We start from the raw sequence: 25,278 nt of genomic DNA on the forward strand, positions 1-25,278 counted from the left end.
AGAGTGGTCGTGTATTTTGACCGAAATAGGTAGTGGTATCCCCGTATTTCCCCTGACGGCATGGCCGCCATTGGAGTTATGATATTTAACATGGCGATCATTATTGTTTTCTGCGAGTCTGATTCGCCGAAGCTGGGGTGTCCGCGGCTGGGGTGTCTGATATCCGTTAGATTTCGCGATAAGGGACGAGTTGCAGTTGCTTAAGTTGGGGACCCGGCGATAAGGCCAAGACATACAGCTTCGGCAAAGCATCCTATGGTACATCCTGCAGATGCAGACGAAGGTCCACGTGATTTTGGTCGGAATAAAGAACAAAGGCCTGCTGCTCTATCTGCGTCTTGATCATAATGTCTGACCGGCTCTGGACTTCATCGTTAGACCTTGACAAGCTACTTTCAAACTTCACGCCCAGCCTCTTGGGTTAGCTTTGATCCTTCACGGAGAAGTGTATTCGGCATTGGGTACACATGGGAAGATTCCATTCCCAATGTTTTTATCTATATACTTACGCATTGCGACCGAGGATGAACTGAGTCACTGCTGCTTGACGGTGTATAGACCATCCAGAGCAAAGAAGTTAGAAGGAAAGTGCTTGGCATGGTCGATCGTCGGGCTGATTGATATCGATGATGGAGTCAAACGAAGCTTGGCATGCGTTATCCCTAATGGAAAATTATCCAGCTCAGCTACTGACGACTCTCTTCAGAAACACATAGGCGGCGACGTTGCACGCGTCGAGACGTGCGGAAATTGGTTCCACGCCTTGGATTGATGCGAAATAAAAGACACGGAAGATCAGAAGCAAGAGACAAAGTGACACATCATTTCATAGGGTTGTCCAAATTCAGTGAATAACTATGTACGTGAAGCTTTATAATACCCATGTCCCCCCTTCCAATAACCCCATAAGATCGTACCGTTTCTTCGCTGATCTTCCCTTGTAATCCGCTACTTATTACTCTCCCCCTATCCAGGTATCCGAAAAGGAATCGGTCGACATATTTACGCAGCACACTTATCAGCATATCTCAAACCGTGGCCAAACCTGAAAACAGGGTCCTTCGTATCATAAGGAACGTCTTCGAAAGCCTCCTCAACAGCCTCCATAGACCGCGGAAGGTCAAAGGGTAGCTTTCCTTCCGGAGAGCTAATACCGAAGATGACGTCCAGGAATGCTTCGGTCCCACTACCGAAGCTTCCAAGCACTGCCGAAGCAGCATCGATGACTTCAGGGATAGCCGCTGGCCGATCCAGAATGACATCCACGATGGTGGGGACGGCTGAGTAGATGGCAGCCTGTCGTGCTTTCTCCGTGGCGTTGAACTCGAGGGAGCCAGCGTGGTAGTTGGCTTCAAAGCCTCCGCTGCGAGGCTCGTAGGGAGCATTGACGCGAATCAACGCATAGTCGGCCTCTTCAGGCGTCTCAACAACGGTCAGGTTGCGAGCCTCGATGAATGTGGCATTGAAACCTTCGATGTAGAATTTGGTCTCCGTGCTGACAGTCCTAAGCGGCAAAATGTCGTTCTTGTTGGTGAGAAGTGTGTAGGCCTTGCGCTGCGCTTCATTGCCAAGGCGAGCAAAGTAGTCGTTGCCGACGACTCTCGAAGCAGCTTCAGGGTCCACAAAAGGGTTGTCGAAAAGACCAAGGATGAACTTCTCGCGAAGCAGACGACGGACAGAGACGTCAAGACGTTCTTCGGCGACGATACCCTCGTTCACCAACTGGATGATGAGTTCAGGGCGCTGCTCGCCGCCAAACTGATCACAGCCGGCGTCGATAATACGAGCTGCACGCTCGAGCTCGGTTGTGTTCTCGACACCCCAGGCACGGGCTGGCATGTCTTGGCCACGGATCACAGTGTCAGTGATGAGTCCCCAGTCAGTGACTACAATACCATTGAAGCCAAGCTGTTGTCTCAAAAGGTCTGTGACAATCTGCTTGTTGAAAGAGAAGCCGACGGGGTCGTATTGAGTTCCAATGGGACGGGAATAGTACGGCATCATTTGTCTCGCACCTGCGGCGATAGCAGCTTTGAATGGGATGAAATGATACTCAAGGTTGTTGCCAGGATAAGTCTGGTTCTTGCCGTAGGTGAAGTGAGAGTCTTCGCCATTCTCCATCGGTCCACCTCCAGGGAAGTGCTTCGTCACTGTCGTAACAGAGTGGGGTCCCAAAGTCTCTCTCTGGAAGCCCTCAATGTAGGCAACGATGAGCTCACTGGTCAAAGTTGCGTTCTCACCCCAGGTATTTCCAAGGCGCGCCCATCGTGGCTCAGTGGCTAAATCAACCTGAGGATGCAACGCTGACCTGATGCCAACGGCGATGTACTCCTCTCGCGCGATCTCGGCGAACTTCTTCACCAGATCAGCGTCTCGCAGAGCAGCGAGTCCCAGGGTCTCAGGCCATTGAGAGAAGACACCAGCTTGGAAGCCGGTTCCGATGTTCTCAGTGAAGTGGTGTCTTGGGTCTGTCGACAGCGTGACGGGGATACCCAAGCGGGTGTCCAAAGCGCGCTGCTGAACGAGGTTGACGAACTCGGCAACCTGCTTGGCGTCGGTAATATCTCCGACGAGGTTGAAGTGAGTCATGTGCTTGTCACCGATCATATTGTCGGTGCTGTTGCGGCGTGCGGCCTCATCGCCTTCGTCAAGGGTGCCATTGGGTCCTTGGTAGAGCTGAGTTTGGAAAAGCTGACCGGCCTTTTCTTCCAATGTCATGCGCTGGACGAGGTCTTCCACTCGAGCTTCGACGCAATAAGAAGAGTTCTTGTAAATAGGGAGAGAGTCATCACGATGAGTGAGCCAAGGGTATTGTGCAGTGGGGTTGCTGTTGACGCCCAGTGGCAGCAGTGCCAAGGCAAGTGTCGTTAAGTCGGACTTCATATCTTGACTGGCCTCCCACAGGCGTATTAACGAGGTTCAATGGAGACTGAGATATTGAGGTGAGTGGCCATGCTGATGAACCTCCAGAGGAGCAGCAGGTATTTATGCCAGAGACTGCCTCCATGGCTGCAACCTTTACCATTGGCTGGCAAACTTCGAGTCCTTGAGTCTTTGGGCTGCAAGACCAGTGAGGTGGGAATCACGAAAGAATTAGGAAAGGCTACTCTTGGCAACATATTTTACGGCCTTGCGTCGGTCCAAATAACTGGAGAGATGACGCTGAAATGGCTGAAGAGGGGTTCAATACATGTACGAGGTGATGATGCCCCCATAACAATGGAGGGGCACCTCGGAAGTCGGGGGCAGGCCAGCGCGACAATGGCAGAATCCCGAGCCGGTAGCGGCAATGGCTTCCTGTATGAGAACAGACTTCTGGCTGTCAACCGATGACCTATGGTAATCACACGACGGTCCGCTCTTCGCGATGCTGAGAAATCTGTAGTTGACTTCTTCACTAATGCCAACCTCCATTGTACGACTTTCGGAAAACACTGTGTTGCTGATGTTCGTGATCTAGGGTACAGAGTATGACCACAACTGAAGTCTCTCCCAACGACATGAGGTGACGGTGAGGCAAACACGCTCTTCATACAGGGATATCGTCTGCCGACCGGAGCTGTCGGCATATGTTCGGGTCACCAGCAGAACGGAACACATGCGGGGACCCCAGAGCCTTAGATTGCTCCACATTAGGGCACAGACTTGACCATAAATCGACCTCGCCGATGATGCTATGCTGGGGTGACAGCCTGGAAAGTGCTTGGAATTACTGAGCTGGGGCTTTGAATCGGCCCTACCTCGAGGATGGCGGGTCCTCAAGCAGGTTACCTGGTATCCTCCCCCGCAATCCGAAGCTCGCATTCACGAAGACTCATATCTAGTCCGTGAGTGGAATGCTACTCATCACCTCAGCTCACGGTGTCTGGACTCTCGGGACGAACAAAAGCACGAGACTTGTGGTGTTGTGACGGTGGATGTTGCGGGGAAGCGGGGATCAGTTGCCCTTTGGTAAACCGGGTTGGTGGTCACCTGTCAATCCTACATCGACGGCTCCACGTTCGGCACATGTTAAATGCTTGGCATCTCCAACTTTTCCGCTCACCGCTTGGCTATTATGCTCACCATTTCAATTCATGACATTGCAATTGCTTACAATCAGGTTCCCTTTCGACAGTCCCGGTGGGGGACCGGCCCCACGCTGGAGGCTTGCTCGTAACTTGTATGGAGAGTGGAGAATTTGACCCAAGCCGCCGAAGTTTTGCCATTCAACCCTTCCAAATAATCGATTTCTGTGAATGGCCTTCGCTAGTATGTTAGAAGAAGCTTGGCGGAATGTTCAAAACAGTCGCGTGTTCTCTGGTCGACGTTATAGCTACTCACGTCTTCATTCCAGAACACCGGCGTAAGCGGACCAGCTGATGCAGAGTCTTCTGAAAATATTTTCAACGTTGAACTTGGTGATAGCGCAGATTGAGGATGCTGCGATTGAGTTCAACCAAGGGACTCAACAGTAGAATGCGAAGTGTCGATGTTAGTAGATGTGTAATGGGGGATCTGAGGACCAACAGGCGTCGATTAAATCCAGACCTTTATTTGTGTCGAGAATTCTCATCGTGGCATTGGTCAAGGCAGAGAGCAGCTAACGGCCGGAGTTTTGGCCAATACCCGGGCACCGTTCCGACGGGTCCGGACCGGAAATCGGAGGGTGTGGGCCCGCTGAGAGAATTCATCACGGTGAACCCAATTTGCCCGAGGCAGCTGGGTTAGAATATTTACGCGAGGAAGCATATGATGCACGCTAACTATTCCATAATTTCAGTTGATCTCATGCAGAAACGTTCATTTCACATGGTATGCTTTCAGACTTTCTGAGACCTCCGCTTCTCCCTGACTCCAAGTTTCGCGATAGCTTAACGTACACCACCTTGAAATCTCAACCAATCACAAATTGCAAAACATTGTGTTCCCGCGCCTTTACACGTCCTGCAACGCAAAAGTCAAAGCTCACGGAAGTCTATCTATCAGACGATTCCCAGGGCACGGCTGCACAGTTCCTCCGACGGATGACTTTGCTGCCCCAGCATGGAGTATTTGAGGAAGAGGAGAGATGGAGGCAGTCGTACAAGGCCCTACACAAGCCCTATGGTATCACATTGAAGTACGACCGCGACAACAACAATCGTATTTCAACAATCACACGTTGGACTTTCTTCTCGAGACTTCACTACGACCACGACCACGACGTCTCATATCTCGCTGAACAGGATACCAAGGACAGTTTTTCGAACGCCAAATCCTATCAACATGGCATCGCAAGCGAATGGGAGTAGGGCTGCGGAGGCCTTCTTGCGCTCAGCTGATGACCTGAAAGCATCACTCGCTGATATGAGCGAAGACGACCGCATGAGAATCGTGCTCAGGATGTATGAACTCATGATTGACGTCGAGTCGCCGTGGGACACATACATGAGACTTTATCTCAGTGAAGCAAGTTTTCTCTAAAGGATGAGCTGGTTTATATGACGTTCTTGCTGCTGACTGGCCTGCGCAGCCGTCCGTTCTAGCTGCATTGGAAACATTTGAAAGCCTGCAACTCTTCGAGAAATGGAACGAGAATGGCAATAGGCCGGCGACAGAGACAGAGCTCGCTCAATGGGTCGCAACTCCATGTGACCCCGCACTACTTCGTGAGCACCCTACGGCAACTTTCTCGTCTCTTCATGTACTGACAGCTTTAGGCCGTTTGCTTCGTCTCCTGGCCGCCAATCGTCTTATCAAAATCACCAATACTGGAAAATTCGAGCCCACTCCCTTTTTCGCGCAATTGGCGGACAATAATTACAAACACATGCTCCATTTCCAGTATTTATCCCTGATACACTCATAGCTCAATGAAGGGATACTGACGTTTCATAGTCACAAATTCACGGTACCAATGCTGCACCACATGCCAATGTTCCTCAAAAAGACGAACTTTGTCAATCCAACCCGCAGCCGCGACACCATGTTCGACTCCGCATTCAACTGGGAAGGCGGTCTCTTTGGTTACCTTGAGAAGTACCCCGACGAGGGGAAGGGGTTCAACGTCGTCCAGAAGCTTTCGACGTCAAGTCAAGCCAGATGGACTTCTGTCTACCCTTGCCACACCCTCTTGGATTCCGACCCAAACCTGCCGCTTCTTGTCGATGTGGGAGGTAGCATTGGCCAAGATCTCAAGCCGTTCGTGGAGAAATATCCAGAGACAGCGTCGAGACTATATTTGCAAGACCTCCCGTCCGTCATTGCAGATGAGGAAGCATGTCAGGTCAAGGGGATCAATAAACTTGCATATGACTTCTTCAAACCTCAACCACTCAAGCGTAAGTTCGCACGAATGTTCATTTGAATGCGGCGTCAGGTCACTGATTTTGTTGTAGATGCGCGGGCGTACTACATGCACCATATTCTCCACGATTGGCCTGACAAAATCGTTCTCAAAATTCTCGAGAACCAAAAGGTTGCCATGAAGCCAGGGTACAGCAAGATCCTGATTCATGACCATGTGTTGGATGATAGCAGGCCTGTGCATCCTCATGCTGCTAGTTACGATATCACTATGATGGCGTTTGGTTCTGCCAAGGAGCGAACGGAGGGAGAGTGGCGCGAGCTGATCGAGTCAATTGGTTTGAAGATTGTTAAGATATGGGGTTCACCGTCATCGGTACAGGGAATTCTTGAAGTCGAGCTTATGGAAGGAGTGGCAAAGCTCTAATGTGACTGTTGGAGATGTCTAGTCGCTGGTGAGCTCGCAGTATCTCTACCTGATCAATTTATCCTGTTGCGCCACTTGATATCCCCTCTTCGCTCATCGCTCCCCCAAGATGTGCCCCGAAAGGAAAGCTTCCCCGTAAAGTTTCTCCTGAAAGATTTAGTCCTGCTCCCCGAGAAATTCGTCCAGGCGCACTCTAGTCGCCTCATTCATGTGTTCAACACCGCCATGGTTGCTGGGGATCTGTAGAGCGACATGGAGCGAAGCCACAGGGAAAGCGTCGTGTTCCTCGCCAGGACGGATTTGGCGAATAACACGGGCAGGTACTCCAGCAGCAACGGATCTAGGAGGAATGTCACTGCGTACAACGCTGCCAGCGGCAATGGTCGAACCAGCCCCGATCTTGACGCCGCCCCTATGATGAGTTAGCTTTGAATCCGAATCACTGTCCGAATCACTGCTAGCAGCCGTGGCAGAGGTGTCAACTCACAAAATAGTCACGTTCCCTCCAATCCAGCAGCCATCTTCGATGGTGACTGGCTTTCCAAAGCTGACTCTGGGATGCGTGTCCGAGTTGAGGTTGTGTCCGACGCTGTAGATACTGAAATGAGGTCCGAGGGAACAATGTTTACCAATACGAACGTCGGCAACAGGGGTATCAAGAATGGTGCAGTTATGGTTGATGAAGGTGTCCGCAGCAATGTGAACACGCAGGCCGCAGTCAATTCTGATCGGTCCTTTCACGGACGGGGTGGGGAAATCGTTGGTAGAGCTAACTGGTGTGCCGGCACTTGAGGTGGGGGCGACGATCCTAGTCGAAGAATGATTAGTTTTATTCCATACCATGCCATGTCGCATGTGACTTGATTGTCCTGAAACGTTGGACAATAATAAGAAGATAATCTGGGACTACTCACTTGCGCCAAGCTGCTGACTTTTCCTCGGGGGTTGCGTCATTGGGAAGATTGTTGAACTCCCCGCAGGCTTTCGCGCATCTAGCCAAAGCGTTCCAAAAGTCCTTCTGTCTGACCGGATACGACATGCCGTCGCGGTATGCGGAGATCTCTTTAGCCCTGGGTTGAGTCATGATGATGGAACAGGGAGCCTGATAGGTCTTGGTTAGGGATGTGTTTTGTGTTCTAAGTGTCAATTGAGGATGTGGAGAATTAGTAGACGAATGAAGATGACGATGTGTCATTTAAGTAGTAGCTTTCGCTCGAAAGTCTGGGTGGCAGGTCTCTTGATCAGTGAATCGAAGCTACGAGTGAATTTGGTGTCAAACACAGCGTCGGAAGGGATGTGAGATTCACCAAAGACGCCTGGTCAACGGTAACGCATTGATCAGAAGTAGCTTTGATGATTGAAACATAAATAGAATATCCTGTGTTTATCCTTGTGGCACAGACCATAAACCTCAACTCAAGATTCCCCCATTGCCTTTTGACAAAGAATCTCAAGGAAATCGCTTTTCCCATTCAAGAGCAGCGATCATAAAGACTCCAGCGCCTCGAAGGTCGTTCTGGCGAAGGCCAATGCTCGAGTAGTACTGGTCGAATATCAGTCTCTCTGTTCCGAACACGGATGTAAGAAGTGTTCTTACCTCAAAGGTGGCATTGCTTCCCAGACTCCCTACCATGACTGTGCCTTCCCAGTTGATCGTGCCATTGTTGTTGTGGGTGACGAACATATCCACCATACCGTTCCACGCTTTCTTCGCGACATCCAAATAATCCGCCTCAGAAAGATATCCCAGGTTGAGTCCTTTGAGCCAACCGAAGGTGAACATGACGCTTGCGCTGCTCTCGATGTAGTTGCCGTCGACGTCCTCGTAGCGCTTTTCCATCACGTTCCACCAACCACCGGACTCGTCTTGGGCGCCTTTGAGACCTTGCGCCAATTCTTTGAAATATCCTAGAAGTCTTTCTCGCCCGGGATGCTCTTCAGGGAGCAAGTCGATGACCTCGAGCAAAGCCATGAAATACCATCCATCGGCACGGCCCCACACCAGCGGCGCAGCGCCAGTTTCGGGATCGGCCCACACTGCTTGCTTGCTCTCGTCGTACCCATGGACCAGGAGATTGTCATCTCGCCGAGTGCGCGCGTCGATGTTGTCGAACTGAAGTACAATATCGTCCCAAGCTGTTTGGTTATCTGGCTGGAATAACGACACATACTTCGCATAGAAGGTGTCAGCCATGTAGATGCCGTCGAGCCACATCTGATTTGGATACACGACCTCGCGATGCCATAAGCCGCCTGTAGGTGTGCGCGGGTGGTTGTCAAGGGTTCTCTTGATTCCATCTGCAGCAATGCGATATTTTTCTTCTCCTGTTTTCTCGTACCAGTAAAGCGCGTTGTTGCCAAAGCGGTAGGGATCAAGACTGTAGCGCGAATAGTTGAAACCGTCAATGGTGCCATTGGGAAAGATCACCGCGTCGACTTGGGCTCGGTAGTAGTCGTAAATCGTCTGGTTCTTCGCATGCTCATATATAGCCTCAAAAGAAGTGTATAGAGTCGCCTGATCGTAGTGAAAACTTGGCTCAACTCCACGTCGGATCATGGAGTCGGTCATCCATGCAGAATACGGAGGATGATTGGATGCTGGCGCGCCCGCACCCAGGCTTGCTGCCACAACGCCTACTACAAGCGCCGCATTCACAGACCTCATTTTTGGCAAGATGGATTCTCCCGAATGAAATTGATCTGTCTTCCAAAGAAACTGACACGACTTATTTGAATAGGAGATCTATCGATATTTACTCATTTTGGTGACCACTTAACATGCTGGTTCGGTAATGCGCCTTGATGGCGATTATTCCGAACAACCCTGGGAATGCATCCATTCCACACCGAGTGAATGGGTCCTGGACGGACAAATTGGATCATCCTGCATTCTCTGGATGAATTTCGACCTAATTGTCGGTCTAAGTTGTGGAAAATTACATCCCGTGCCAAGATTGCCCCTGATCGGCTCCGCTGCGGCGCGGGGCAGATCTTGGCGGCCGCGAAATGCTGCGGGGATTTAGGGCGGTAATATCCTCATACGGTCATGATTAGATCCCTCATTATGTTAAAAAGTTGAATTGGCATGAAGCTCGCCGGTAGAAGCTGCACTGTCTTTAGGCTATACTGAAAGTCCGTATTCCTGGTTGTGGTGCAGGAAGATCATCAGCATCACTTAGACCTGGGCACAATGGACCCGACCCTGACTATTGTTGGATCTGAACTTCATCTCATAGCTGCGGTGCTCCAGGCCCCTAAGTAGCACAGACAGCCTGGATCGAAAGAGATCTTGAATTTGTCATATGGAGGACTATATTTCCCTTTGTCCTCAAGGGCGTACAACAGCTCTTGCTAGTTATTCTCGAGCCTCATGCCTTCTCGCTCCCTGCATCTGCTCTCGTCGCCTCTTCCTTGGCAATAGTCTCCTCATAGGTGTCATACTTGTACTTGAACCCGGGATGATCAGATCTCAGCCCCTTCTGCCCCAGACCATAGATTTGCTCGCGGAAGGTAGGCGCAGGGGCCTCTGCCGGGATTGCTTCCGGCAATAGTCCCCGACGTCTCAGTTCAGGGACGAGATATTCAACGGCGTCTTCAAAACTGCCAGGAGTGATGACGTATCCGATATTGAAGCCATCGACATCGGCAATGTCAACCCACTCCTGAAATACGTCCGCGACCTGGGCGGCTGTTCCAACTGGCATAGCTCCATTGCCACCGATTGCCGTGACGGTGCCCAAGTTGCGAGGTGTCAGCTTGGGGACATCGTCGCCGCGGTAGCGCAGATTGTACAATGAAGAGTGGATCCTTTGCAAATGGTTTGCGACATCTTTCTCCGTGAGCTCATGGTCAAGGTCGAACTTTGAAACATCGATACCCGTCGTAGCTGAGAATTGAGCAAGACCTCCCTCGATCAAGACGTACTTCAGGGCTTCTTCGTACTTGCGCTTGGCGTCTTCTTCATCTTTTCCGATGATGGGAGTGATCATAGCGAAGACTTTGACAGAGTAGGGATCGCGACCAGCAGCGATTGCGCCTTCACGGATAGCCTTGACTCGAGGTGCCACAACATGAGGTGACAGACCGGCGACGAAGATGCCTTCGGCATGGGTTGAGCCAAACTTGATTCCGGCTCTGTTACGCATAAGCTTGGTGTATCCAAAAACGTGATAGTGACTTACGGCGATGTTCCGGCTTGAAACAGAACTGGCGTCCGCTGAGGAGATGGGTCTGTCAAGAATGGCGCGTCGACGTGAAACTTGCCATGGTGGTGGATAGGTCTGATCTGAGAGTAGTCGGAGTAGATGCCGTTCTCTGCGTCTTCCTTCAAAGCTGTGTCTGACCATGAACCTTCCCATAGTCTGGGTGCAATGTCAGCAAGAGCTCCTGAGTTGTAGTCTGCTCATAGGTGCTCAGCAACTCACTTGTATAGGACACGGAGGTATTCATCCGCATTTTCATACCGAGTGTCGTGCTCTACAAGGGGCAATCCGACCTGTGCTACTTGTCAGTTTGAAATGTTTGGAGACCTGCAACTGAGACCACTCACAGCCTTGGATGCAGATTCCTTCCAGCTAGTCACAATATTCCAGCCAAAACGGCCCTTAGTGAGATGATCGAGTGTTGCAAACCGCTTAGCAACAACATAAGCCTGCTCATACGAGGTAGACGTAGTAATCGCGAAGCCCAGATTCTTCGTCACTGCTGCCATTGCTGAGACAGGCTTTGGCCAGGAATCAGCTTAAGTTAACTTGTAGGTTATCCGTGGGCTCACTCACGATGACAGGATCGGCCATTGGCCATTGGGCCCCGGTCCTTACAGATGGCTCAGCGCTGCCCTTGTATCTGCAAGACTGGATTAAAACGGTGATCACCATAAACTTCCGGGATGGAAACACTTACGTGTCGTAGGGACCAAATGTGTCTGCTAGGAAAAGGCCTACGAAGCCCCCCTTATCCAAGAGCTTGGCTAGGTCGGTCCAGTAAGTGAGATCCCGGCGCTTATCCTTGGCCCGGTCCTTCGGGTTTCGCCACTGCCCGAATGACAGATGGCCAACCGTGAACATGTCGAAGGCATTGAGCAAAATTTGCTTCTTGGCTTTGGTGTCATTGTTTTCATTTTGGGCCTTTGATGAAGTCATCATGAGTGAAGTTCAGTCGGCGGCAAGGCAGGCAGTCTAGGTGCAGCCAAGCGACGTTTTGAGGGCAGAATGAACACGACCACTGCAAGATGCTTTGAGTGTCTACACCCAGTCTAGCTCAACCATTACCCCGAAAGGATTATTGTATTATACTGATCCTGTTGGTTTGCGTCATCGTGTCCGAGTCTTGCGTGAAGAATCCTTCCGACGTATCATGCATAAGTCCCATACTTTCCCCCGGTGCCCTGGAAGTCGGGTCCTGTATCGGACACAAAACCTACCGTCGCGGCAAACATAATCTAGACGTTGAATTTCACAAAGAAACAGCCACAAATTTGGCACGAAAACAACGGGTTTTAGCCGGGTTGTGCTCAAAGTCGGAGTTGTTGCGACAGCGTGCGAGGTTGGCCGGATGGTGGCATGGTGGGCCGCAATTTCGCCATCCACTCTCGGCGTCCCTCAACGAATCAAGTGCAATCTCAACACCTCACCAATGGCACTTTAGACCTCCATGTAAGTATGCGCAGCTTATATCGCCATATGGACATCAAGCACATCATACATGCTACCCCCGAACCCCCGCTGATAAGGATGCGGCACGTCGGTAACACGCCGCAAATGACGAACTTCTGCCCGGCATCGGGTATTCAATAGAGAATTTCCCATTGAAGATAAAGATGACTTGTCCACAGAGATTCACCGAGACATTGGGGGCCATTGCAGGACTAATCAGCACCGCATGATGAGCTCCACGATTCAGCCTGACGAAGTCCGAGTCGACCATGACGCGGCGGCAGCGACTCGGAAACAGGCCAATGCCACTGTCGCTCGATCAAATGTCGACAATCTTCGAGATGACCCTGAAGCTAGGGCAGCGTTCTTGTCAACGTTCTCAGCCGACGAAGAGCGCAGCGTTTTGAACAAAATCGACAAGAGGTTCTTGATTATTATTGGTTTCATGTACATGATCAAACAGGTATGTCGGCTGTGGGCTGAAGAAGTATTGACACTCAACTGACTGAGGATAATGAAGATTGACCAAAGCAACGCGGCAAATGTTCGTGTTCTTCAGGTTGGCGAATCTCGAAACATCATGAAGGAGCTTAGTATGACTTCTGACCAATACAACTGGGTTGGGTCTATCTACGGAGTGAGTACATCATCCGAACACCCACATTACACCTCGTGCTTGAGACTAACACCTTCACGATTGCATATATCGTGTTTGAAGCACCAAGCAATCTTCTTCTCAAGCGCATGAGTCCGCATCTATGGCAATCTCGCATTTTCCTTACGTGGGGAATCATTACCGCATGCCATGCCGCGGCACAGAATCGGCACCAGCTTTATGCGATGCGCTTTTTACTAGGGTAGGCACCGGCCCTTGAGTTTGACCTGCTCAACATAGACTAACTTAGTGCGACAGAATGTTCGAGGCGGGCATGTTTCCAGGAGTTATGGCCCAGCTATCCAGCTGGTACCGCACCGATGAAATCGGCAAGCCCGTGACTTGGTTCTTCGCGACCTCGAACCTTGCAGGCATCATCGGGTCTCTGCTCTGTTATGGCATCAGCTACATGAACGGCATCGGTGGTCTCAGCGCCTGGAGATGGGTATATCTACTCGAAGGGCTGGCGACGATCGTTTTCTCAGGCGCTGTGTTCTGGTACCTACCTGATTACCCAAAGTCTCCCCGAAGCGACCGATGGTTTACCAAACGCGAGCAAGAGTTCATCGAGGCTCGACTGCCAGAGAACGCACCGCTCACCAACGATCCAGACTTCTCCAAAAAGGAGATCTTTGCGGTGCTGAAGACTCCACTCATTTGGTCTTTCATGTTGTCACAAACATTGATCAACATTGGCGGATATGCGCTCACGTGGTATTTGCCGACGATTGTCACGAACCTGGGGTTCGTGGGTTTGCCGAAGAACCAGTTACTCAATATTCCGCCAGCTGCAGCTGCCATCCTTGGTCTCATTTTCTCAGCCTGGTTCATGTCGAAGGCCTACATCGTCCGGCCCGCACTTATCATGTTCGTATCCCCCAGATCACTGCTCAAAGATTGGAGCTAACTTAGGGTTCAGGATTATCATGTCCGGCATGGTCGTTTGCTTTGTCCTCTTCTTCACCATTACCAACCGTTATGGAATCTACATAAGCTGCATTCTCGGCACGCTGTTTTATCAGTCATACTTCATTCCATTCTGGGCATGGAGATCAGCCACGCTGTCCGGGTCAACGGGCACTGCTTTCACTTTGGGGTTGCAATCGGGCATTGCGCAGCTTGGTGGTGTTATCGGTCCCCAGCTGTTCCAATCCAGGTTCGCATACAACGGGTACAAGACAAGCTTTGCGATCGCGGCCGCGACGACAATCGCGTCTTTTGTCGGTAACCTGTGGACCTGGTGGTTGACCCGAAACACTGAGTATGATGTGATGCGGGTGAGAAGAAAAATCTTGAAGGCTAGGAAGCTTGGCAAGGTCAACTTCGACGATGATATCCGTGTCTTTGAGGAAAGGCGATTTTATGATGGCATCAAGCGCAACGGCAGAGATGAAAGCGAAGAAAGCTCGCAAGCATGAGCCGAGTTGGGGCTATTGCTCGTCCAGCCACGACCCCCACGTGGATGGGTAGACCCTATGATAAGATCATCAGTCAAGGTAGTCAATGTCTGTTCATAGTTGACTTACATAGACGTTGACAATTTCATTGTATGATTGATAGCCTTCCTGTACAAAATTGAGTGATCGGAAGTCGACAAAAATAGCTGTTGCTCACACACTGCTAGGTATCCCCTGCTGGTGAGATCGACCTCCACGTGGGATAAACGTTAGATAGAGTTCCAAAAGAGAAGATGACAGGCCTCTGACTGGTGGATCGAACGCACTGTCAGACAGTTTTATGGGGCATTTGCTCTCCAATCCGCAAACATCGAAAATCTCTCAACCACCTTTCTCATGCTAAAAATATAGCTCAGGCCCGCCCTGACTCAACAATTTCCGGCCATCCTCATTTCACACACTGCATCTCTCACAATGGCTCCGTCAGCAGCACTCGTACAACAGCTCCAGAGCGTCATTCCCCAGGAAGAACGCAAGTCTCTTCGCGACGAAGTAATTCCGGCGATTTTGGGAGCTGTTTCAGACATTGCCAAGACGCTTCATGCCTCGCAACATGTCTCATTGGCAGGAACCGCGAATGCTTTCGGCGACGACCAGCTGAACGTCGATGTCGCTTCCGAGAACGTCATGCGCGCCGCGATTGCTGAATGCCCGACGATACATACCGCAAGCAGTGAAGAGGATCCGGTGGAGAAGCCAGCGAGGACATTAACGAACGGCAATGCCAACGACACCCCGGCGTTTTCGGAAGAATACACCGTTGCTTTCGACCCCCTGGATGGTAGCTCTATTATTGCACCGAACTGGACCGTTGGAACAATCGTCGGAATCTGGGACGGACGCACTGCGGTCGGGCAGTCGCCACGGGAGAAGCAGATTGCTGCCGTGATGGGCGTCATCGGACCCCGGACTACAGCCATAGTTGCGCTCCGCATCCCGGGTGCCGAGGCTGCGTGCTTCGAGATCGGCTTCGGTCAGAACGGAGTGGAGGACTGCGAGATCATTCGCACGGTTGTCAAGCTGGCAGAGGGTCCTTTCAAGACTCGCTACTTTGCGCCAGCCAACCTGCGCCATGCGGCGGATGATGAGAGATACGGTGCTCTCATCACACGGTTCATCCAGAAGAAGTATACGCTGAGATACTGCGGCGGTCTTGTCCCGGATATTGTGCATGCGCTTGTTAAAGGGCACGGTGTGTATGTTATGCCCGTGACTCCGGGAACGTTGCCGAAGTTGCGGTTCCTGTATGAGCTCTACCCGATCGCCCTGATCATGGAGGTCGCTGGTGGAAAGGCGATCGACCCGTCAGATGGAAAGCCCTTACTGGATAAGGTCTCGGTTGACTGCGATGGAAGAGCTGGGTTGATCTGCGGTACTGCGGAGGAGGTAGACATTGCGAAGGCTGCTCTCCTTGACTGAGCTGGAAATGTTCAAGATGTTCCGCGAAGGAGACTTGGGATTGGGACCTGGAACCAGATTGATAGATGCACAACGGACACCACACGGAATGTCACGACGAGGGATTTTGTCTTTCTTTGCACAGTTCAGGTTGATTACGCTAAGTACTCTTTCGATGAGAAGATGAACATTCTATTTTCTCTACTGACATATTCATCCTTGATCATTATGTTTCACTACGATTACAGGGTCCCTCCTTTTCCTACGTACAAAGGTTTGTGATATACAAGCTGGCCGTACAGAGACCAGCGAGGCCCAACCCCTGGCGACCAGTAAGAAGAGAAATGGAGAAACAAAAGCCTACACTACATTCCACATTACACAAATCCTGTCCTACACTTAGAGGAAGACAAGCCCTCCTGCAACACCAAGAGCGAGACCCACGAAGGCAATCCCGGAAGCCGACCTGCTGGATCCAGCAACGACGACAGGGTGGGTGGGATGCTGGGACTCAGATGGCTTTGTAGGAGACCCGGGTGTGTGAGAGGGCTGCTCGGGATGGTTGCCAGAAGGCTGGGAAGGCTCCGGCGATGTCTCCTGAGGAGGCTTCACAGGAGTGTGCTCCGGAGGGCTGACGGGAGTTTGCTCAGGACCCTGAGGCGGGACATCCCCGGACTTGGATGGATGTGCCGGGGGCTGAACAGAAGGGCTCGCCGGTGACTGCGTGGGCGGGGTGCCGGAAGGCTGCTGGGGCGGCTTGACGGGCGGCTGAGGCTTGGGGCAGTGGTCGCCCTTGCACTCCTCGACGGGCTTGCACTCGTCGCCGTGACAGTCGTAGCGCTTGTTGCTGTCTTCGGGAGGGCAGGGCTTGTGCTGGCAGTGGCCATCCTTGCAGACGTACTTCTTGCTGCACTCGTCACCGTGGCACTTCTCAGACTTGCACTTATCGCCGTGGCAGACTATCTTCTCCTTGTTGCAGTTGTCGCCTTGGCATTTGTGGTACCGGCAGGAGTCACCCTTGCAGATGATGATCTTGCCGCAGTCGTTGCCGTTGCACTGGTTCGGCTGGCACTTTCTGTCGGCACAGAGAAGGCAGCGGCTGCAGTCTCCGCCGTCGCATGGCTTGTCGTAGGCACAGTGGTCTCCGTAGCAGACGAACGGGTTGTCGCAGTGCTTGCCGGTGCAAGGAGGGGAAGGGGGAGGTGGAGGAGGATGATGGCATTTGCCGCCAGGGCAAGGAGTGGGAACGGGAGTCTCGGGGCAGTAGGTTGTGGTGATGGTTATAAGGAACGTCGTGACAGCACCGCTGTGGCATGGCTTGACTCCAGGTGGGCAGGAGGTGATAGTGTGGGTGTAAGTGGCCGTGTATGTCGCCGTGATAGTGGAGGGAGGAACAGTCACCCAGATGCCGGTGGAGTTCGCAGCCGTAGTTGTGACTGTAACCTCGGTCCCAGTATGAATGGGAACAGTCGAAGAAATGACCCCGGTAGGACCAGGAATGATGGTGGTGTTCCACCCTGCAGAAGTTGTTCCATGTCCAGGCGAAACATTGGACTGAGCCAAGATGGCTGGAGCCAAAAAGGCAATAGCGAATGTCGAACGCATGTTGAAACGAGTGACGATGTGAGTAAAGAATGACTGTACCTCGAAAGGTGACGGAAAAGAGTGGATAAGGATCGGAAGAGATCAGGTTGACGCTTTGTGAGAGTTGAGAAAAGACAAATGCAAAACTTTCGAGAACAGACATCTTTTATGTCCAACAAAGGTGTATTGAATAACTTAAGCTTACTGACGATAAGTGCGATGGTGCGCTTCGAGGACTTGTGTCAGACCAAAACACCTCGAACGATCCTGTGCCTGGCACAGGCCCAGCCCGTCAGCACGGAAATTTGACCTTCGGCAGTCAGTTCAGCTCTGCATGATCGCGAAGATCATCATCAGCTGTGCGGGCAATCATTGAATCGACATGTATGACTTACACCAACTTTGGGCAGAAACACGGGAAAGTAAAATTTAGCCTTATCATCCCTTACAGACTTCGCTTCCTCGACCTATGGTCTAAGGACGTAGTCTCCGAAACAACGCCACAGTGGAGGCTTTAGATACCAACTTTTGCAGATGTTCATGTAAATAATCAGCCATTGAATGTTGTAAATCTTGCTCGTGGCTTTGGTTTCTGCGCTACAGCCCTTGCCTTGTAACGTTTCCTAGCTTTGGCCACGCGAAGGCTGTCTCACGATGGTAATTCCCATTTTGATCCAAATTTCAAAAATACAGAGTCCATCAGTGGTACGAAAATTTCCACATAGGTGGCGTCTGGGTTGGCCATCTTGGCTATCCTGGAAGCAAGGGGTCGAAATCGGGCGAGAGCCTCTTAACCCCAGAGTGGGGCCGCACCGGCAGCAAGACATTGTCTTTGACTTTCATCAATAGTCTTGAGACATGATTTACATCTTCAATTGCCTTGACAACACATCACGGCAATATTTTCCATTAAATTTGTCTTTGGATGAAGCTCCCTTGTTTGAGAAGACTTTCTAGGTGTTTTCTTTCGCTGCAGCATGCTTTTTGCCGTTAAGGCCCGCGCCTGTGCGTCGATAGCGTTGTGTGGTTCAGAGGATCAGTCGGTCATAGGTCCGTCCGTACGTGAGGCACACCTAACGCGGGTAAATGCCTCAACGATGTTTTGTTTCGTACAGCATCCATGATTGATGAATATTCCTTGGGCAGAACGTCGACAACTTTAGTGCTTATGGTGTTGGTAGGGCGAACCTCTTGTTGCTGTAACGGGCTCGGTAGCCAAGATTTGACTTCCCACGCAAGTCAGTACCACTTGCCCATGGATAAGTAGCGACACAGAGGTTGTGTGGCAGGTAAACGCACCGTGAATAGAAGATCAGAACCTTCTCGAAGTGGTTAATTAACTGCATTGACCGTGTCCACATGAATCCACCGATGTCCACATTTTACTCAAGGCCCCATTTCCTCGTCTTTCCTCCTCCTGCGGACACAGACAAGACCCTTAGTTATACCTGAGTAAATCATCCACAAACCAACGGTTAAGATCGTGGACGCTCCAGCTACAGCAAGATAAAGCCAAAAGTGCACGTTGATGAGATTTTCGCCTTCTTTCGCCTGCCAGTTGAAAACATTCATGGAGAAGATCGTCTACCTTGGTCAGTATGCCTTTTGTAAACATTTAACGAAGAAAGACTCACTGCAATGCTGGTGAGCGGCAAGAAAATCATGGTGACAAAAGCAATGGACCGCATTTGGGAGTTGTCCCGTCTTGTGGCAACCGAAATCGCCGTGTTTGTCAAAGTGTCATGCCTTGCAATCCGACTCATGACCTGGAAATCCTGTCAGCTGTCTTTCAATTAGTCAGGTGGTGCCATGGATCTTACAACTTGAGTGGTGGCCATCATGTCCTCCATAGATGCTTTGCAGCCGTCAATCTTCATCTCGAATTCATCGGAAATTTGATTGAGCCTGTGCTGCAATCGAGCAGCAGTGTGAGCTTGTTGCCTGCTCAAGTCGATGGCATCGCTAGAAACTAATGTTTCTTTGTCCTGACGACCATCATCGCCACTTAGGAAAGATAGCATCTCCGAATCATTCCGCATCTCTCGCAGATAGTCTCCGATACGACTTAATTGCCGTCTGGCAGCGGTAAGGCTCGTGAGTAACGAGCTAGATTTGAACCGCAGACTGAGAGCATCCTCCATCGTCTCCCCTTCCGGATCAGATGCGAGGTTGTCACTACTAGCCATACTCCACTGATCGTTCTTCTCCATATACCTTGTTTCAATGGGACGAACCTCATTCTTGATCCACCTATCTCTCTCAAGCTCGCATGCGGCCCCAATCAATGAAAGTGGATGGCAAAAGTCGTCCAACGAATTGCTCATTCTTTTCAGAAGCATGTCTTCCTGAGACTTTCTGAGGCCGAAGAAAATAGCGGTCGTTGAACGATGGCTAGGATCGTGCGTCACGGAAACAGCAACATCTTCAGGGAAGATAGCACTTGTTCTATAGTTGTAAACTGTGTCAGAATGTCAGATGCTATTGTAGGATGAATTCGATCTTTGGGTTTACCCAGTCTCTGTGGCTCAATGTCATCATCAACCTCAATGCAATGAAGGAACTCCGAATCTCCGCGATTGATCATTCGGCCGATGGACCGATGAGTGTGGAAAGTTTGAGTGATTTTTTGAAATGTTGATTCAGACACGGGAAGATAGTGGATTTCTGGAGGACACTCCGAAAATGTCTTCGAAGTACGGCGAAATAGTCTTTGTGGCCAGTGTCAGTCAAACCGCGCCTCCATCTTCAGACGTTTTCAATGGACTCACATGAGATTCAATGTCCGTGTGTCATTATCCATGATGTGAGAGTCCTATCGCTGTCAGTCTCTCTGAAGAGAGGTAGTCTTCATCACCGGATTACGTACAATACATTGGAGCCATGTCTCCCAATCATCGGCTGATGTCAACTGGTCTTTCAAGAAGGCATTCTTCAGTAACTAGGTATTAGCTAAACCTCCTGTGCTTGTGGACATCCCCCCGCCTACCTGAAGCTCCGCTAGATCGTCTAGTCGAATCGTTATGACCGTTGTTGGAAGTTCTTCATATTCGAAGAGTCTGAAGTCGTGGGGACGGAAATGCGATGTTTTCGACGGCCATTCCATTTTTCGTTCTGGGGCACGAATGCAAGCGGATTTCCACCGTTTCAATACTTGCTATTTCGACTCACTTCAATTACCACGTTATCGCACGTATTTGAGCCATTGACTGAAAACTCTTATTAGTAACCTGGAAGATGTCTTTGTCAAGATACTTGGCGAAAACGCCGGTCAGCCCAGTCTCAGAGGATGCTCAGGTCAGCCATGCCATGGTCTTCATTGATATTACTCGTGAGCGGGGTTGTGCTCCATAGCCACAAAATCAACGTCTGTTCAAACACCCGGGCATGCAGAAGAGCGGTAGCAGGAAATCCTACTGTTCAATGCGTGTCGTTCAACCATTGGTCAGTATCAGCTACAACTTCCAATGATGCACTCCAATCCCGCAGTAGCTGTGCAGCCTGCTTCACAAGTCCATGCAGTAGTGCTATTAGCCTTATGCAAAGGCATGCATACACACGCACTGTTATGCATATCGTGGCACTGAAAATATGCAGGCATACTCCATTACAGGCTGGCTGAGCAGTTTATGTCAGATGCGGGGTCGTCTGCACCTTCGGTGGCCAGGGTAGATCTCATACCCTTGCTTACCGATGACCTGCGCGAACCTGGGATCGGTCTTCCCAAATTCCGAGTGATTTTGTCAAGATTCAGATTGCAGTGGGGTAAGAACAGGCCGTTACACTTGTTGCCTGGAACGCCTTACCGGTAGCCTGGTGTTTGAGGTCACCAAGCTGGTGGGCACGTTGGTCGATTTTAAGGGCATGTGAAAAACGCCCAGCAGTGTGCTTGGGGCGAGCAAAAAAATCAGCACATCATCTTACATCTTCAAGTTCACAGTGACTTTCTATTTCTGCACAATCAAAGTCCTTCTGCCTTTTCCATTGCTCACCAGTAAATCAGAATCAAGTGCTACCGCGGCGTCTTGTTACAATTCCAATCCCGAGATACCAAGCCTCCATTCAGGTTAGCCGATCCAAGTGCTGTCGCGAAAATGCCTCCTTCTCAGCCTGGTGTCGTCCGCTCCTACATTCCTTGGTGCTATGCCAATTCCGGCCCAGTCAAGAAAGAGCTTGACAAGCGCCTAGGCGCCCATAAATACTCACTTTCTGTAGGCGGGGAGGCAAACCTACCATTAATGGCCGATACTAACCGCTGTAAGGCTCGAGGGGGGCAGTTCATTGTGGATGGTCCTCGAAAGCTTTCTCAGGTAAACCACGACTACAATGATCTACTCTCAGTAAACCAAATGCTGATCTTGTAAGGCCGAGATTGAGGACATGCATGAGAGAGTACAAGTTCATTATCACCCGTCCTAATCACATCGCGGGGCGCTTGCTCAGATTAAGGATCAGCAACTCCACGAGCACCCAGCGCCCACAGCAAAACAGGGAAACTGTTTAAGTTCAATCAATCAATCAAACAAATAAGAGGATATAGCTAGTCAATAAGTTCAATTGTGGGGCTCAAACTTGATTGTTTGTCTTGGGGTTTGCGCTGTGCCCAACAGAGGCTGTTGGAAATCCACCTTTTGTGCACCTTATTTACCATCGACGGCATCATATTCACAGAGAACAAGACAATAAAGTCCGAAATTGAAAGGCGGACTTCTTCTATCATTTGAGATGTTATTAAATTCCCTTCTCAGTGCGAATCATATCAAGCTTCTGTGGCTTGACTGATTGGATTCTCATCAAAAACCTGTGATAATCCCTTTTCACTGCCTTCAGAAATAGAACCGACAAGCGTCGACATCGAGTCATTCCCCGCCAATTTTGGACGTTTACTGTCCGGAGTTCCGGTTTCGTCATCCAGTTCATCGCTTCTTCTCTTTGACTTTTCCTCTGTTTCCTCGCCAATCGTGTCCAACATCTCCGCTTGGCCGGACCACCCGTAGTTCAACATGGGCTCTTCCGAAAGAGTTCCAAAAGTGTGGTTGGGATCTGGCATAGAATCTTCATTAAGAAGAACATGACCGAAACCGTTGTACATCTCTGCATCTCGGTGCTCAACCCCGTTCTCTTCAGTCTCATCCCTCATCTCATGCGTTTCAGATGCTGCTCTGCTGATCGCAGTGCTTCGTATCTCTTGTAAAGAGACACAGTCATTCATGCCATTGGTAAATTGTGCCAGACGTATGGAATCGCAATGTACCGTATGGTTGTCGCAATTCTTGCTGCATCCGTAGTCTGACGTTGTCAAATCACTCCGATTTGAATCCATGGTGTCGGATTTCTTGGGTGGTTTTGCACAGCTATCAACGGCATATGATGGGCTGTTCTTGCAGTGCTCGGCCATATGTCGTAGTCGTTTGACTACGTCGGTTATCTTGTCTCTTCTCTTGGGATCAATCCGAATGAGATGATGACGGATATAGGTGAGCATGCCATGAATGTATGACGAGCAGTTCACATCTTGGTGGAGTTCCTGGATCCACTGGTAGCTCGCGTCAGCATCTTGAACAGGATTCGGTCATGTCAGGTCTTACTTCAATAACGGCTGGTTTGAGAACTGCCGTTTTGACACCCCCCTTCCAAACGATGTTGTAGAAAGTATCAAGTGGTATTTCATCACCTTGAACGTCGCTGTGGGCCCGGCTATTAGAGAAGTCGTCCACTCCTTGGTGGCCTTTGAGGTACCATGTGACAAACTCCAGCAATAGGCACCCCAGAGTCCAGATGTCATAGGCTTGAGATACCTCTTCAACCACTTCAGCCTCTGGGGCTTTATAGGTTAGAGAGAATTTCGTATCTTGGGCGTTGACATATCTAGAACTACGGTGGTGGTATCTAGTAAGGCCAAAGTCAGTGATTTTGAGAATGCCATTGCTAATGCTCTTTTCGTTTGCTTCGCCACCCTCAAACCAGAGTATGTTTTCTGGCTTCAGGTCACCATGTCTACCAAAGTCCCTAGCATCATCCGTGAGAGAAATATCTTTCGGAGGGTGCTGAATCAATTCAAGCCCAGAGGCTATGCCGGCCGATTGCTCTGCAATCCACATGATAAGACGACGATCTGGCTCAGGACTGGGATATCGCTGCCAGAATTCCATTAAATTGCCATTAGCCCAGGGAAATACGAAGTACCAATGATCCTGATGCCGGTAGGTTGCAAGTAGCTTTATGAGGTGTCGGTGGTCTTTCTTGTTGAACTTCTTCATCGCATGGTGCTCCCTTTCGAAGACTTCCTGATCGCAAGAATGAAGCTTTTTGATAGCAAAGAAAGCTTCAGGACCCTGTAGCGTTCCTTCAGTCAAGTATCATACGTCACTTTCAGTTGAAAAACTTACATAGATGCAGTTGTGATGAGCTTGGTGAATCATGACCCGGGACACTGTGCTGTGACCTCCATACGCATCGTCGAGCTTTTCCTTTTGGGTGATGAAGGGGAGAACAACCTTGGCCTCCAGCGGATAGAAAAGAGGTTTGGGCGCTTTCATATCGAAGAATGGTGCCATCAAGAGCCACTGCTTTTCTAAGAATGCGTTCATCTTGGCCTTCGTCCAACGGCGGCTCCCTTCGAACACAACAGTTCTCTTAGTGTCTGTGTCATCGTCTGTGATTGTGTAGGTCAAGTGCCAGCGGGGGCTTGTTTCTAGGGTGAATGGTAGATGAATATCATGGATTCTTTCCTCGATGACACGAGGGAGAGCGTCGATGTGCTCAATGTGAACCAGAATCGCAAAGATTTTATGCCTGGTCGTTCTTTGCATGCTTCCATACTTTGTTGTGTCACAGACCTTGTTGGCGTACGTAAACCTTGTACTTTGATCGATGCCTTTGAGTTTCTTCAACGCCCGGAGAACTCTCGGCTTGACCATGATCTGCCGTAAATCATCCAGCGGGAGGAACTTTCTGCCATCTTCCGGGGGCGGTTCAATGAGCTTGTCGTATATTGAGTCCCACAGTTCGTCTTCATCTTCGCTCCCAGAGTCAGAAACCTCCAGCAATGGATTTGTTGTGACTGGTCTGTGGTCCTCAAGGCCAGAGCCTATGTGCGAAACATCATCCTGAGATAGACTCGGGATTTGCTCTTCATTTTTAGAACTCTCTTGGTTCAACTGTGCTGTGTCGCCGTGATCATTGATTTCTGTCCGTCCATCTGACGGAGTCTTTGGCCGATGTTCCGGCTGTATGGCGGAAGCCAGGTCCTCGTTCTCGCGCCAGGAAGGAGAGCGATCCAACTTTCTCAGAGCTGTTACCTCTTCCTTGTCTGTATCGGGGATGTCGACTTCTGTCCCATCAGGTTGTGTCCGTCTCCATTGAGGCATCGGCGACACATCCGTTGATAAGCCAATTGCCTCAGTCGGAAGGACAGCATCGCCCCTCATCTTGAGCCAGGTCAGCGGGGCATACTAATCGAAGAGGGAAGCTATTCCATACAGAACTTTTGCCAGTCATATTGAGCTACTTCGTTGGACCTGACACTGTTGGTTGGGCCTTTCGAATCGGGGCCACAAAGCTGGCGAAAACCCGTTTATGAAGTCAAGGCTGACACAGTCTTGCCGACACTTCCAATTGTCCATATGCGCTTATGAACGAGGCTCTGAGGATGACATACCTAGAACGGAATGGATTCTCTGGTCTTTAGACGCTTGGCTGGAGGCTTGCTTGGCTAAAATGACGGGTGGGGGCACAAAATAGCCAGGTGTGTGCCCCCAAAATTGAGCATGGTAACGCAAGCAACTGCCCACACCATTGGGAGTGGCCAATTGACAATTGGTACTTTGTGCACCATAA

The 25,278-nt window shown here is 50.4% G+C and overlaps 12 protein-coding genes across 12 annotated transcripts; 5 read left to right on the plus strand and 7 right to left on the minus strand.

The window, feature by feature from the left end:
- Positions 1–1,002: 1,002 nt before the first annotated feature.
- On the minus strand, positions 1,003–2,883 carry bglC (putative beta-glucosidase C; the record flags this gene model as incomplete). The annotated part of the gene is made up of 1 exon (XM_032030251.1): positions 1,003–2,883. The coding sequence occupies one exon, from the start codon at positions 2,881–2,883 to the stop codon at positions 1,003–1,005; it is 1,881 nt and encodes a 626-aa protein (XP_031890174.1).
- Positions 2,884–5,247: 2,364 nt separating this feature from the next.
- Positions 5,248–6,694, plus strand: CGGC5_v012626 (O-methyltransferase; the record flags this gene model as incomplete). Its single annotated transcript, XM_032030250.2, has 5 exons — positions 5,248–5,366; positions 5,569–5,630; positions 5,682–5,805; positions 5,860–6,302; positions 6,360–6,694. 5 exons carry the CDS (start codon positions 5,248–5,250, stop codon positions 6,692–6,694), a joined length of 1,083 nt encoding a protein of 360 aa, XP_031890175.2.
- Positions 6,695–6,850: 156 nt separating this feature from the next.
- Positions 6,851–7,778, minus strand: CGGC5_v012627 (putative acetyltransferase; the record flags this gene model as incomplete). The annotated part of the gene is made up of 3 exons (XM_032030249.1): positions 6,851–7,106; positions 7,182–7,502; positions 7,609–7,778. 3 exons carry the CDS (start codon positions 7,776–7,778, stop codon positions 6,851–6,853), a joined length of 747 nt encoding a protein of 248 aa, XP_031890113.1.
- A 366-nt stretch (positions 7,779–8,144) lies between these two features.
- yteR-2 (Unsaturated rhamnogalacturonyl hydrolase YteR) lies at positions 8,145–9,359 on the minus strand (the record flags this gene model as incomplete). Its single annotated transcript, XM_032030248.1, has 1 exon — positions 8,145–9,359. One exon carries the CDS (start codon positions 9,357–9,359, stop codon positions 8,145–8,147), a length of 1,215 nt encoding a protein of 404 aa, XP_031890114.1.
- Positions 9,360–10,062: 703 nt separating this feature from the next.
- Positions 10,063–11,835, minus strand: dmoA-0 (Dimethyl-sulfide monooxygenase; the record flags this gene model as incomplete). Its single annotated transcript, XM_032030247.1, has 6 exons — positions 10,063–10,828; positions 10,876–11,055; positions 11,119–11,189; positions 11,244–11,417; positions 11,473–11,539; positions 11,597–11,835. 6 exons carry the CDS (start codon positions 11,833–11,835, stop codon positions 10,063–10,065), a joined length of 1,497 nt encoding a protein of 498 aa, XP_031890115.1.
- A 742-nt stretch (positions 11,836–12,577) lies between these two features.
- CGGC5_v012630 (uncharacterized protein) lies at positions 12,578–13,096 on the plus strand (the record flags this gene model as incomplete). The annotated part of the gene is made up of 3 exons (XM_066152725.1): positions 12,578–12,811; positions 12,869–12,985; positions 13,067–13,096. 3 exons carry the CDS (start codon positions 12,578–12,580, stop codon positions 13,094–13,096), a joined length of 381 nt encoding a protein of 126 aa, XP_066007857.1.
- Positions 13,097–13,188: 92 nt separating this feature from the next.
- Positions 13,189–14,421, plus strand: prlL-5 (MFS transporter prlL; the record flags this gene model as incomplete). Its single annotated transcript, XM_032030246.2, has 3 exons — positions 13,189–13,205; positions 13,262–13,870; positions 13,923–14,421. 3 exons carry the CDS (start codon positions 13,189–13,191, stop codon positions 14,419–14,421), a joined length of 1,125 nt encoding a protein of 374 aa, XP_031890196.2.
- Positions 14,422–14,874: 453 nt separating this feature from the next.
- On the plus strand, positions 14,875–15,879 carry CGGC5_v012632 (Sedoheptulose-1 7-bisphosphatase; the record flags this gene model as incomplete). The annotated part of the gene is made up of 1 exon (XM_032030245.1): positions 14,875–15,879. The coding sequence occupies one exon, from the start codon at positions 14,875–14,877 to the stop codon at positions 15,877–15,879; it is 1,005 nt and encodes a 334-aa protein (XP_031890170.1).
- Positions 15,880–16,257: 378 nt separating this feature from the next.
- CGGC5_v012633 (uncharacterized protein) lies at positions 16,258–17,463 on the minus strand (the record flags this gene model as incomplete). Its single annotated transcript, XM_032030244.1, has 1 exon — positions 16,258–17,463. One exon carries the CDS (start codon positions 17,461–17,463, stop codon positions 16,258–16,260), a length of 1,206 nt encoding a protein of 401 aa, XP_031890118.1.
- A 1,145-nt stretch (positions 17,464–18,608) lies between these two features.
- On the minus strand, positions 18,609–20,545 carry CGGC5_v012634 (uncharacterized protein; the record flags this gene model as incomplete). Its single annotated transcript, XM_032030243.1, has 9 exons — positions 18,609–18,668; positions 18,742–18,761; positions 18,891–19,026; positions 19,077–19,208; positions 19,263–19,900; positions 19,954–20,150; positions 20,211–20,254; positions 20,309–20,371; positions 20,429–20,545. The coding sequence occupies 9 exons, from the start codon at positions 20,543–20,545 to the stop codon at positions 18,609–18,611; spliced, it is 1,407 nt and encodes a 468-aa protein (XP_031890171.1).
- A 988-nt stretch (positions 20,546–21,533) lies between these two features.
- On the plus strand, positions 21,534–21,858 carry CGGC5_v012635 (uncharacterized protein; the record flags this gene model as incomplete). The annotated part of the gene is made up of 3 exons (XM_032030242.1): positions 21,534–21,650; positions 21,702–21,749; positions 21,805–21,858. The coding sequence occupies 3 exons, from the start codon at positions 21,534–21,536 to the stop codon at positions 21,856–21,858; spliced, it is 219 nt and encodes a 72-aa protein (XP_031890120.1).
- Positions 21,859–22,198: 340 nt separating this feature from the next.
- On the minus strand, positions 22,199–24,939 carry abl-1 (Tyrosine-protein kinase abl-1; the record flags this gene model as incomplete). Its single annotated transcript, XM_032030239.1, has 4 exons — positions 22,199–22,975; positions 23,028–23,774; positions 23,829–24,869; positions 24,922–24,939. 4 exons carry the CDS (start codon positions 24,937–24,939, stop codon positions 22,199–22,201), a joined length of 2,583 nt encoding a protein of 860 aa, XP_031890258.1.
- Positions 24,940–25,278: the final 339 nt, after the last annotated feature.

Source organism: Colletotrichum fructicola (assembly GCF_000319635.2).
Source record: "Colletotrichum fructicola Nara gc5 chromosome Unknown KSG_Nara_v1_contig07, whole genome shotgun sequence".
NCBI classification, from domain to species: domain Eukaryota; kingdom Fungi; phylum Ascomycota; class Sordariomycetes; order Glomerellales; family Glomerellaceae; genus Colletotrichum; species Colletotrichum fructicola.